We start from the raw sequence: 13,246 nt of genomic DNA on the forward strand, positions 1-13,246 counted from the left end.
GGTAACAAAGTACTGACAGGGAACCAAGGAAAACTGTCCTTACCGTGAGGGAGAATGGTGTCCGTATCTGCAAAAAGCTGAAGGACCTTTCCCAGCTCGTACTGAGTCCTGCACTGCTGGAGCATCAGCTCAAGAAGAAATGAAGCCTGCGACACCAGCCAGGGCACAGGCAAGAGGAGAGGTGGACCTTCGGGTAAGGCTTGCAGCTGTGCAAAAATCATTTTGAAAGTTATCCAAGTGCCAAAACATGCCTCTCCCCCACCTTCTCCTTCATCTCTCTGACAAAGTAAGCCAACTTGTACAATGCAAAGAAGTCGCGTGGTAGGGAACTGGGAAGGACACACCCAAGGAAGAAGGGTGGGCAGCCATACGTGTGTGCCCGCATGCTCAAACAATCTTTCAACTGGAAAAATTAAACCTCACACACTCAAGAGAAGACCATGCTCTAGCCTAGAGATGCTAGCTACCTCTGTAATTAAAGAGTTGGTTCAAAAGCTTCAGCAAGCAAAGGGAAGGGTCTGCTTACTCTTGAAATACTGGCTTGGAATGCAAGGAGTCTGCTCTGCGCTTCGCTGTAGTTTCTGTAGTCCATGCACAACTCGTACAGCTCCAGGATCATCAGCAAAGGGGAGTCCTGAATAGATTGATGCGAATTTATGTTCAACATTCTTCACAAGTGTTGCACCATTTATTTATTTAAAAATACACCTCTGACATTGAACACCCCCCTCCCAATCTAGCTCCTGAGGCTCTGAAAGTGTAACCACAGCAGGGGGCAGAAATTGGACCATTTCCCTTCCTTAACTTGGAATGGAGGGTTCATTTGGACAGCTCCATGTGCAGTCTCCATGTCTCGTGAAGCTTTCAGTTTGAAGAAATCACACACACACACACAGGAACCCGTTACATTTATTTTCAAAGGCACTCTAGAAAATGTGAAGTAGCACAAGTTAAACAAATGGAAGTTGCATGCTGGGGCGGTTTCTGGTGCACCCAGCAGAGGCAGCCCAAGTAATATCAGGTAAAGGGACTTAAAGAGTTACCTTCAGAAAGAACTGAAAGCCGCGAAGAAGAGTTTGGATTTTCTGCCTCTGGAGAAGTGTCTGCCAGAGGGCGGCCAAGTCCTGAAGATCCCATTCATGGGTTTCCGCTGAGCCTTCCAAGTGGTCTGTCACTTGGGCAGTAGTAGAGCTATCCAAGGAAGTTATAAGCCAAACACAGAGGCAGTGGATAATACTGGTGTCCTTCCAAACGGGTGAATGTGGCCAGAGAGGAGTGGGAAAGAGGTAAAGAAAGTTAGATACAAGGAGGAAGTGACCCATGTTGAGGAATGTACTTGCAAATATTTCTAAAATATCACACATACGGCCTACGAAAATAAATGAACAACAGAAGCACAGGGCCATCCTCAGAGCATTCTTACCTGGAAGCATGCAGCAAGGACGCTCAGGATGGGAGCCTGGTGTTTGACAGCTTCACCCAGAAGGTAATGCCAGGGACGCGGCTGCTCCTGACACCAAAGGAGAATGCGGAAAAGATCACTGGTGTGGGTGCCTGGCTTTTGCTCATGCCTCAGCCGGTGGGAGTTGCCACCCTGACCGTCCTCCAATGGAGCAACTGAGGACTGCAAACTCTCCAAGGCCAGCCTCAAGTGGTCCTGCAGAGGAGGGGGAAACTCCTGGAGGATGGGGACAACCTGGGGAAGGGAAAGAACAAACTAGATGAACAATATAAAGTGAACAAACAGCGCAAAGAAGCAAGCAGACAATGGTTTATCGAAGTCTTCACCAACTTGGTGCCCTCGAGGGACTGATGGGAGTTGCAGAACAAAGCACCTGGAAGTCTAGTTTATTGTCTTGAGCTCATGAGTCACAGCAAAGTGGCACACATACCAAACACAAATTAGAACTCTACTATATTAATGCCTTTATAGATTTGTACCTGTCTTTCTGCTGCCAGGGCAAATGAAGCCACATTAGTGATCTCTCCCCCTATTTCAAGAGCAATGTCTGTTCAAAGGGGCCACTGCAAAGACTAAACCCCAAATTAATAAAGATGGCCATATCACTTTTGCCTGAAGGGCTCCTTACCTCAGAGGGTTGGTAGTTGTACCTCTGGGCTTCAATGAGGAACTGCAGCCATTCGCTGGATCTCGCACACACCTTCAGGTATGACATGCTCAGCTTGAGGCCGTGGAGCCTGCAAAACTGGGCCACCAGAGACCACTGCTTCCTTGCCTCGCTGGATGTCCTATGGGGAAGGGCTGTATTAGTTCTACTGAAACAGCCAGTGACTTAAGCTTCCACCTCCATAAATAACACTTGCCGAGAACAACCAAAACCATCAAGGGACTAGCACAACAGCCCTCCAAAGAAAAGGCAAGTGAAGGCATAGAACATTATTATTATGCATGGTTTGCAGAAAACGAACACATAATACTAGACCACACTTAGGTCATTCAATCAAGATAAATGGAGGAAGAGTAGAGACAAACAAAAGGAAAGACATTGCAAGAATTTGCTAACATAAAACATAGCGATGGCCATGAATCTGGGTTGCTTTGAAAGGGGTCAGCATTCACGGGGAACAAGGCTATCAAAGGCTACTGGTTATAACAGCGAGATATTACTACCTCCAGTGTCAGAGGGGGCATTCCTATGAATGGCAGCTGCTATGGGTGGGAGAGTGCCATTGCTCTCGTGCCTCAGAGGTATCTGGAAACAGCACTGGGTTAATTGGGCCCTTTGCTTCTTACACTCTTCTCTGCCCCTCCTTGCTTTGGTGTTCTTAACTACCCCTCTCCATCCCCTGTGACTCAAGTGAATGTGGCGATACAGGAAACTGAAACACAGAAACAGCATTTGGAAGAGGAATCTCTCTTTGCTAATATGCAGCTAGCAGGGATTCCAGGCTAAAAAGTAAAGGGGGTGGAGACAGCATGCAAGCTATACTTGTTTTCCTCCTTTTTTTTTTTTTTGTTCTATACATCACACTTCAACCTTAAGCTTGTTCTATTATGTTATTGTTATTGTTTGTAAGCTGCTATGAGATTCACTTGAATGAAAGGTGGCATAGAAATATAATAAATCAAATCAAATCTACTCAAAAATCAAATCAACCCTTCCAAATTTGAATCCTTAAGTCTTCATAGAAGTAATATAAGGCCACAAAGAATGTATAGCAAATTCCCACCACTGGGCTCAAAGGGCTGACTCACTTGCTTATCTCCTGGTGCTCCATCTTATCCCACACGGCTTCCTCCAAGCAGACAAGGAGTTCTTCTGCTGCTGTTTTTTCTCCCTCTGCCAGCTGAGTCAGCTTTTCAACTGCAAACAGAAAAGGCAAAGCATTCTGCTTCATGTGGCTGCAGAATACTTCAAAGTTATATTTTTCTTCCAATAGGTTATCTACCTTTGGTTTAGCTTTTTGGCGCTTTTATCAACATTATGTATTTTTGTTTTGCTGGTATTCTAACCTTGTGATTTTATGGTGTCTACTTTGTAAATCTCTTGTAATTTTAAAAAATATCAAACAGTCTACAAACTGATTAAATAAGTATAACAGTTCTAACTTCACTGTGGATGTGGACTTTGCCATTCAGGAACAAAAGGGCAGGGGGCTTTCTGCTCTTGTGCGCCCATCAAATATTACACTCTTTTCTCCAATATAGAAAACATGTAGAAGAAACACTACCCAAGGACTGCCTGATCGAGTTATGCTGAGGCTCTTCTCTTTGAGACATGAAGCTCAGGATCACGTTGGCAGCTTTAACATCCACCCGGAGTTTGAGGCTATCAAGGCCCAGCAGTTCCAAAAAGCAGGCGCAGGCGGAAGCCACAGACGGCACATAAAAGAAGGAGAGGGCCAAGGAGTAGGCGTCATTGCCTGCTTGCTGGATCCTAGGGAAGAAAAAGCAGCAGCCGTTAGCATCATGCATCTGGAACAGCAGAGAAGTTGCAATGAAAGGACCCAACTCTGCACGCAGTCAAAATCAAAGCCAAGGGGACTGTAAGCAGGTCAGGAAAAATCTGGGGTCCAAATCTGAAAAGTACTTTATATAAATTAATACCCCACCTTACAAGGCAGCTTACATCTATCTATAGCAACACAATACCTTATTGCAATACAAAGATTTCTCCATAGAAAATGTTCTGTCAAGAACATGAGAGGCTCCTTTCCAAATCCCTGCTGCTTTCAAATACTCACAGCTGCTTTGGAGTTTTGCTCTTCGCCAGCTGCTGGACTAAAAAAGTCCCAAAAGCAAATGAGGGGCGTTCATGACGCAAGAAGTAGGAGAAATCCAGACGTTCAACTACAGCATATTTGTTGACAAAAGTGGCACTTGAGAAGTGAGGAAGGTCACTACAGGTATCTAAAGAGAAGGGAGAACATGGTGGTGAGTAGACAGAAAAATAGCAGGCTCCATAGGCCCAAGTACCAGACACAATTCTTCTGGCTGACTCCTTGAAACTTGGCCTCACACCTGGCCAAAGGCACTTCTCTTGGATCAGCCCACTGAAAAAGCTACAAAAAGGCACCTCTGTCCTTTCATGTATAAGTGTTGTGGGTTTCAATGGGGCTGGCGCAGGAAAAGTTTCTGGTAGGAAGTTTTGCTGCTCAGTGTCTACACCAGGAAGTAACTGACAATCTCAGCAATCTACATAAAAACTTAAGAGCCTATTGGATCAGGCACAAAGGTCTGTCTAAACCAGAATCCTGTTCTCACAATGGCCAAACAGAAGCCCCAACACAGGACCTGAGTGCCAGAGCACCGTATGGGATTACAGTTGAAACACCAGCAACAGCCATTATAGCCTTGGGGATGGACACTTTCGACCCTTGAAAGAGGAAGCCTTGCCAAACTAGCGCTCTCCAGATGTTTTTGACTACAACTCCCATCAACACCAGCCAAATAAGGCCAAGCTGGCAAAGACTACCCCATAGCCTCCATAGGGTCCCAACATTGGAAGAGCAACAGAGTTACAGGCTGTCCAGCTGCCAATGGAAGCAGACTGGAGTGGGGGCTATTTTCCCACATAGCCTCCACATGCCCTTCTAACAGCTGCAGCTGAAACAGCCACACCACTGCCAAAAACTTCTGAGGGGAACTGCACTGGTTTCTAAAAGCAAGTTCTACTTGCATAAAGTATCTTGATTTATTATTGCACTCTATAATCCATATCTAGATACATCACAGATATGAACACAATTACTATATAGAAGAGCACGCAACCCATTAAACAAAACAAAACCCACAAGGACAATCCCTGGGACAATAAATTATGGTGTCTTTTAACCAGCTGCTTTCTGGTCTTCTCTGCCAGTGAAACCCCAGGAGTTTTATCTGCTTATTGAACCACTTGTATAAAAACTTACTGACCTATCCAGTAGTGGCCAGAAGGAGGACAACTAATAGGTTTCAAATTCCAGAATAAAAATGGCAAGAAGGGAGGACTTTACCCAACATTTCCACTTCCATTAGACCTTCACTCTCTCAAGACCACCAAACTGTCAACAAACCTTCTAAATAAAACTTGGGAATGCAGAACATCCAGGGTGAGAGAAGTAAAACACAAGTGGCATCTTGTACAAATAATTGATAAATTGGATACATTTTCCATCGATAATTTTAAAAAGTGCAGATAAATTTTTATTTGTATGAACCAAGAGCTCTTGAAAACATTATATTGAAGGACTGGATTTGATTAAACTTGTTGTGCAACTGAACTTGGCTTAAAGAAAAGAGGGGCACAGTCCAGTGCTGCTGCAGGTATTCTAAGAGAGTCCATTTTCATCCATATACTATTACAGCTGTCACTTGGAGCCAAAGACACTTTAGTAAATGTGGATACAGAGCTAAAGTTTTTTAGCAGCCAACCATGCCCTAAAATCTGTGGGGCCAGTTTCCAAAAGCAGTGGCTGCATCTGATCCAGACTGCAACCCTGTAAAGTATTTGGACTGAGACTTTGGAATGGTAAACATTTCATTGCTGCTGGAACAGGCTGGCCTCCTCTGAAACAGAAGAACCACAGGACCATTGTCTGACTTGCAGTGGCTTACTGGACAGCGTAAAGTTTGTGTGTGAGAGCCAAGAAGTGGAATGATGAAAGGGAGCTCCAAGGGAAGGAGAACTCTTTTTCAAGAATTTGTTCAAGAATTTGGCTGTCCAATAGCCACTGAATAAACTTTTAAAAAAATAGTAATCTGTAAACAATTAAATTACAGGAGCAAGACAACATGGCCAAAAACCATTTAAGATCAAGTCTTAATAACTGACAAAAAGACAACACAGAAATTTTCTTGTTGCCAACTTTAGGAGAGTGGCAGTCTGGGACATCATTTAGATTCAAGATAAACAGCTAAGAGGCTAGAATACAAACTTGCCTAATTCTAGGGCTCAACTTCACTTTTTGAAAGATCAGATGCAACAGGGAGCGCAAAGAAGATTCTGCTGGAAGCCAAACCTCTCAGCATCTTGTCAGCTCCCAGAGAAATGTCTGTTTAACAGAATGAAATACTGGGAGATTCCACACACGTATACTTTATACTCACTTTAAATAGTAACAAGATACGGCAAAAGTTACCTACCAGGTATGACAAGCGTATTTGCTGACTGCCAGCCAAACAATTTTGTGGGATCAAATGGAACTAACGCCTGAAAAATTAGAACACAACATTAATTTCAAGGCCTGCTTAAAATGCAGCAAACATGTTAACCCAAGCTGCTCGACTGAGCACACATCTTGTGCAGCATCTTACACATGTAGTACAGCTGCTGCCACACACTGACCCAGATATTCTGGAATGAAACAGTCACATCAAATTCAAACCCAGTCTTATATACACACACTCCACAGAGCAGAGTGCAGCTCCAGAGGATTTTATTTATTCAAAAGAATATTTAAGCCACTTAATATTTTAAAGTATCCGTGTCAAGTGAAACCAAGCTGAGAGGAGAAAATTATCCACAGAGCGCGAGCAAAAGGGCATTTCACTCTTAAACGTGGGTAGGCAAACTAGGGCCCAGGGGCCAGATCCAGCCCAATCACCTTCTAAATCCGGCCCGCAGACGGTCGGGGAATCAGCGTCTTTTTATATGAGTAGAATGTGTGCTTTTATTTAAAATGCATCTCTGGGTTATTTGTGGGGCATAGGAATTCGTTCATTTTTATTTCGAAAATATAGTCCAGCCCCCCACAAGGTCTGAGGGATAGTGGACCGGCCCTCTGCTGAAAAAGTTTGCTGATCCCTGCTTAAGCATCCAACAAGACGCAGCAGCTCCATGAAATGCTCTTGTGGTAAGTGATGGTGGGAGAAGCAGGTGCCCTTCCACTTGTGCAAGCCAGGGCTATTGCTATGTAGCTGTGGCTAAGATGGGGAGAAGTGGCCAAGGGGTGGTGGTATGAGAGCCATGTCACCGGCAGTACTGCTCCCTGCCTTGCAAGGCTTTTTCCACTTGGCCTGGGAAGACTGACTCCAGCTACAAAAGCTGAGGCTGCTATACAGATTCTTAGGTTGGGGGGTGTAGTTGGGGGCAGGGTAGTTGTTCTTGTTTCTATTAATTGTTTTGTGCCTTTATTTTAAATCTTATTATGATTTATGTGGAAACTGTTTAATTTGGTTGTGCACTATTTGATGTTTTATTTAGCGTTTATGACAACTTACGTTTGCAATTATGTGCCATTTTTAATGTTACAAGCTGCCTTGAGGATGGCTTTAACTATGGAAAGGTGACATGCAAATAAAATTATGTATGTATATATGTTCTAGTGTACACTGCTGGGAGCCCTGGGCCCCTGTACGTTGGAAGGAGGTGTGTCATAGGCTAAGCCCCTAGGAGATCCACACAGCTTCAGTCATGTGGCTTTTTTCCTACCTGCTCCTGTGACTGTGATTAGGGAGCTGCTCTGTGAAGCTGGAGGCTGCAGCCTCTCCCTATCCAATCCCAAATTAATGCTGCTTGCAGAATACCCAGAAGGAAGAAGCAACGCCTTGCAGAGGTCACCTTCAGCATTTTGCAGGAAAGGAACTCAAACCTGTGCCCCACTTTCCCAATACAGCCCTTTTTCAAGTCTTACTGGTGTAAGTTTGGGCAAAGTGGCAGTTGCTGTAACTAGACTATAGCATTACAGCACCCAGATCAAGGGAAGTAATAGTTCCACTTTATCCTGCCTTGCTCAAACCCCACCTGGGCACCACATTTTAAGAAGGATATGGACAATAATAATAATAATAATAATAATAATAATAATAATAATAATAATTTATTATTTATACCCCGCCCATCTGGCTGGGCTTCCCCAGCCACTCTGGGCGGCTTCCAAAAGAATATTAAAATACTATAATACATCAAACATTAAAAGCTTCCCGAAACAGGGCTGGACAAGCTGGAACATGGGCAGAGGAGGGCCACTAACACGATAAAGGGTCTACAAATCAAGTCTTATGAGGAACAGTTGAAGGAGTTGTGTATGCTTAGCCTGGAAGAGAAGACTGAAAAGTGATAAACCTCCTTCCTTGGAGGGTTTTCAGCAGAGGTTGGATGAGTTTCCTGCATTGCAGGGGGTTGGGCTGGATAACCCTTTGGGTCCCTTCCAACCCTACAATTCTATGATTCTATTTGTATTGGGGGCAGATAGGTATATATTTATACCTGGACAAGGTGGTAGAGAGAAATGTCGGAAGGCAAGGTCCCATGACTGGTATACTGGGGGAAGAGGGCTGCTCTCAGCTTGGGATAAGGAGCAAGGGCCATCCTGAAGAGCTGGGCATCTACTTTCTCTCCTCCATCTCCATTCTGAAGGACCTACAATGAAGAAGAAGAACCTGAATACACTTGCAAGGAAATGGGAACCGAACAGTTCATTGGCACAAGCCACAGCACCTTGCGCAAGGCTTTATCTGCACCTTCAGAGAAAGAACACGACCCAAATTTTCTGAGGCTGCTGGCATTTAAGATCTTTTTGACATTTGCTGTCACTTTGAAAGGAAAAGGTCATCAACAGCCTGCCAATATTCTACAGCATACCTGGTCAATACCTCCAGGGGTGTACATTGTGGTGGCAAGAGCAAGGAGTGTTCGGCCTTCCAACAGCATTGTGCTCACACTGGCCTGGTTGCTGGGAATCAAGATCTGGGCGTTTGCCAGGCTAGCTTGGAAAATCTTATTTGCATCTGGAGGGAGGAAAGAAAGAAAAAACTGTTGCCTTGTTTTCCATTATTATACCCTGTTTTCTGCCCAAGAACAGGCTCCAAAGGCGGATGGCAAAGGGAAGAAATTCACACATTATTATTTATTATTTTTATTATTATTTGATTTCTTACCTGCCCTTCACCATTACAACAATTTTAAAATACAATATTAAAACCAGTTAAAACACAGCAAAATTTTAAAAGGCCAAGCACATGGCAACAATAATAAGTTGATCAACAGTTAATTTTTCTAATGTCAGCCAGAATGTTATCTCCAATTTAAATAAAAATAAAAATCCAACCCATGGCATATACAACCCTCTCTCTGAAAGCTCCCTGTGGGGAAGGTTCCCTAGATTGGGCACTGCTATAAACAGTTCCCCCACCACAATGCTGTAGGTAGGGGAACCTAGAGCAGGACTTACCACTCCTTTGAGTTGGGTCCAGAAATCAACCAGGAGTCAGTTAAGAACAAAAAAGATTTCATTCCTATGTCGAAAGCCCAGTACGTTCTGGACCAGCTGTTGCATCCAAACATTTTTTAAAGGCAGCCCCACATAAAGCACATTGCAGAAACCTAATCTTTGAGGTTAGCAGACTGTTATTGACAGTGGCTGGGTCCCCATTTCTCAGAATAGGATGCCAGAAAGCCCACAGACCAGACAATGCTGGTATAAAAGGTGCTCATTCCCACAGCGACCACCTAAGCATCCACAGAAAAGGTCAAGTCCAGGTGAGTTCCAAGCTGACCATTAAGGGAGAATCCATCATCACTTAGCTCACAATGGCTCACAAATGTTTGTTTTTAATCAGAATTGCACAAAGAACATTGGCTCAGAAGAGAATCACAGATGAAGGTTCCTACCTCCAGAATTGCTGGCAATGGCTCGACACCGCACTAAAAACTCAAACCACGGGTGAGCTTCGTGAAGTGCTTTGTCATCCAAAAGAGGGCAATTTGGAGGAAATAAACTGCAAAATCAGGGACAAAATATCAATTTCATAGAGTGAAAAAGAAAAACAAGTTATTTCTACCTTCTAAAATATGGGCCAGTAGAAGGCTGGGCAAGCAGCCACATGGATTTTGAGAAGACCAACTGCTTTGGCAGGAGTAAAAGAGACTGCTATCTTAGTTAGTTAGGGGTGTACTGGCCACACAGACCCCACTGGACAAGCACTCTCTCATCTCTGCTCCTTTAGGTTACAAAATTAGATGATGCTCCAGCTGCAGAGTCCTGAACAAAGCTCAGGAAGGCAACAGTCTGGGGGCATGGGGAGATGTTCTGCTGCCTTTGTTCTGAAAACATTTTGGAGATGGTGGTGGAAAGAGGATGTCTGACGAGGCTTCACCAACCTGAACTACAACTCCCATCACAGGTAGACAAAGCAGGTAGACACATATACAAATGTGTGTATACGAAACCACTTCAGGTCATGTATTCCTACCTATAGTAGTCGAGATAGGTGTAGAGAAGATGGTCCAGCCCATGTTCTAAACAGTACAGGATAAAGCAGGCATGGAAATCTAAGCCACTGGTGGACATATATTCTGGAACAGGATGAGGATTCTGCATCACTCCTCCAACAAGAGTCAATCTCTGGAGAAGGCATTCAAAGTCTTCTAGTTCCACTGGCACAAATATTCCATTGCTACCAAGAAAAACAAAGCAATCTTTTTAATGCAAAGCAGCCAGTGATCTCTTCACAAAGTTGTTAAGGAGACTTCCACCAATAAACAATACTAGGAAAGCTTGACAGAAGTTGATCATCAATTTAGAGCTAGACTGGGGAACCCCTTTCAGCCTAAAGGTCAGATTCAAAACCTGGCTAGTCTTCAGGGGCCACATTCCAATGGTGGGTGGGTAAGAGATGAAAGTGGCCAAGGCCAATTTCACAACATAGATTATGTAAAATTATGGGCAATTATAAGTCCAACCCAGGAAACTACAGAAAGTTGCAGGGCAGATCAAAATGACTGATGTCAAATGATGTCATACAATTGGCAAGTGGGCACAGTTTGCTGGAATTGGCCTAGTGGACTGAATGAGACCCGTGGCCAGAGGTTCCCCCAACCAAGACTTGACAAGGCACATACCTGGCTAAATTGTCCAATATTTCATTTTGCATGTAGTGGCTACACAATGTTCTGCGCTCAATGGTCTCTGTTGTCAGCCGTGGCCAGTTTGTGTTACTCTCCTGTTGCTGAGTTGCTGCAATCCATGAGCTCATACTGGAGTAGTCATGCCAAGATGACAGGTGCATCCAAAGAACCTCTGGATCACATGATTTGCGTTCTGTGTGTGGTTTTTTTTAAAAAGGTAGTCAGTACAATAAACTATGTGCATGCCTGTAGGTGCACACTGTGTATAGGGTCACAGGGTTAGTCCCCACTGTCACTGTAAAATAAAGCACTGTAAGCTTAGAAAGAGTAAATGTGTATGAGCCAATCTGTTTCCTGGTGTAATGCAAAGAATTAGGTCTTATCCTTAAAACCCTTAGCAATCTGGGTGCAGGATACCCAAGGGGCTGCTTCACCAACATCAGTCTGCCCTCACTCTATCAGAGAGGCTCCTGTCCATATCCTGTCTGTGGCCGAGGCAGAGTTAGTTAGGACAAGGTAAAAGGTCTTCTTGGCAGCTATGCTCTGATTACTGAATACATGACCCTTTGCTCCCCACTCTGGCCCAAATCCAGGATACTCCCGATTCATTCCTTTCAACAGATCCCTTATTATCAATGCAAACTGTAGGCAAGGGAGAGGGCTCATCCCAGATGTGGGCTGCAGAAGGTAACAGGGGGTTAAAAGCTCCTCACATGCTGGGTGGAGTCCCAATCGAAAACAAGTCCCCAGTGCCTGCCATTTCCTGTTTTTTCCCTTCCCTCTGCAGCCACTACAGAAATTGAGGGTGGGGAGCAAGTGAAGCTTCAGGGGCCAGACGGGAAGCCTCTGAGGGTTACATCTGACTTGGGGGTCAGATATCCCCACACTTGCTTTAAAACATTATGGCCTATTGTTAGTCCCAAAAGAACAGCCTTAAGACACAAAGCTCCCTGACCACAACATATTTATGGCAGAGTACTTGCCTTCAGGAGATTGCATAGGAAGAAGAATCGTCTCTCGGGTAACCTGATCCCACCACTGAGCCCAGTTTAACATAATGCTGTACTCTGCAATATTAACTCCGTCTTCATTGCATTGCAGGAATGAATCAAGAACAGGAATGTGGATAGACAGATCTTGTTCTTTTCTCCAGGAACTGAAAATGAGAACAAAACACCTCTATGAGGTCCATGTCATTTATCTACTCTTCCTGATGAGTTCAGATTTTCAAGCTACCTTCTTCCCAATACAACCATTTCCAATGAACAGTGAAAGTTTGCAGCCTACAGCACAGTTAAGCTGGAACTGCTAACAACCAGTTGAGTAAGAAGGAAGATCATCTCACACCTTCCACGGAAAGAAAGCTTGCAGCTGGAGAAAGCAGGAGCAAACAAGGACTCGCGTTTTTTTGCTGCATGGGTAGAAATTCAAAACCTCACACAATTCTCATCACATCACTGTTGGTAAAGATGACGTTTTTAAAAATTGAGGCTGAAAATCTATTACCTGGGCTGGGCTGTAGTCTTTTCCTTCTCTTGGAAAGTTTTTGCATAGACATTTTCCACCTTATGCACAAAGTCTATCATTTCCTTCTCAGCTTCAGAAAAGTAGTTTTCCTCTTTCAGTATGTTCACCTTGAGAGTCAGACCAAAACATTAGCTAGCAATGCAATTTGCACCCTAACATCAAAGGCACCGGAAAAGCAACTCCTTAAAGGGTTTGTTGTCAAATCAAAAATATAAGCAGGAACTGGAAGTGGCCTAGAACAAAACAATGTGGTGTGGATCCCTGATGGCACTGATGTCACCGCAACAAGATTTCCACATCAGCTACTAATGCCAAAGAGACAACATGAAAGTGAAGTCATCACCGGGACTTGGGTGAAAACTAACACAATTTGTGAGGTGGGGGCAGGCAGTAGCAGAAGTCACCCAGGAATGTACCCTGCACAT

General features: G+C 44.1%; 1 protein-coding gene across 2 annotated transcripts in view; it reads right to left on the reverse strand.

The window, feature by feature from the left end:
- The window catches only part of SPG11 (SPG11 vesicle trafficking associated, spatacsin), a 35,440-nt gene that overhangs the window by 9,198 nt on the left and 12,996 nt on the right, over nt 1-13,246 (reverse strand). For both annotated transcript variants that reach the window (XM_083474942.1, XM_083474943.1), the window contains exons 13-28: nt 12,801-12,928; nt 12,278-12,450; nt 11,289-11,487; nt 10,640-10,843; nt 10,059-10,165; nt 9,030-9,175; nt 8,655-8,807; nt 6,590-6,656; nt 4,207-4,372; nt 3,694-3,899; nt 3,218-3,326; nt 2,091-2,250; nt 1,424-1,696; nt 1,044-1,244; nt 527-634; nt 44-206 (exon numbers count right to left, since the gene is read on the reverse strand). In XM_083474942.1, the coding sequence (XP_083331068.1) occupies nt 44-206; nt 527-634; nt 1,044-1,244; nt 1,424-1,696; nt 2,091-2,250; nt 3,218-3,326; nt 3,694-3,899; nt 4,207-4,372; nt 6,590-6,656; nt 8,655-8,807; nt 9,030-9,175; nt 10,059-10,165; nt 10,640-10,843; nt 11,289-11,487; nt 12,278-12,450; nt 12,801-12,928 (2,563 nt within the window). The remainder of the gene's footprint in view (nt 1-43; nt 207-526; nt 635-1,043; nt 1,245-1,423; nt 1,697-2,090; nt 2,251-3,217; nt 3,327-3,693; nt 3,900-4,206; nt 4,373-6,589; nt 6,657-8,654; nt 8,808-9,029; nt 9,176-10,058; nt 10,166-10,639; nt 10,844-11,288; nt 11,488-12,277; nt 12,451-12,800; nt 12,929-13,246) is intronic.

Source organism: Podarcis liolepis, assembly GCF_965112155.1.
Source record: "Podarcis liolepis genome assembly, chromosome: 14".
NCBI classification, from domain to species: domain Eukaryota; kingdom Metazoa; phylum Chordata; class Lepidosauria; order Squamata; family Lacertidae; genus Podarcis; species Podarcis liolepis.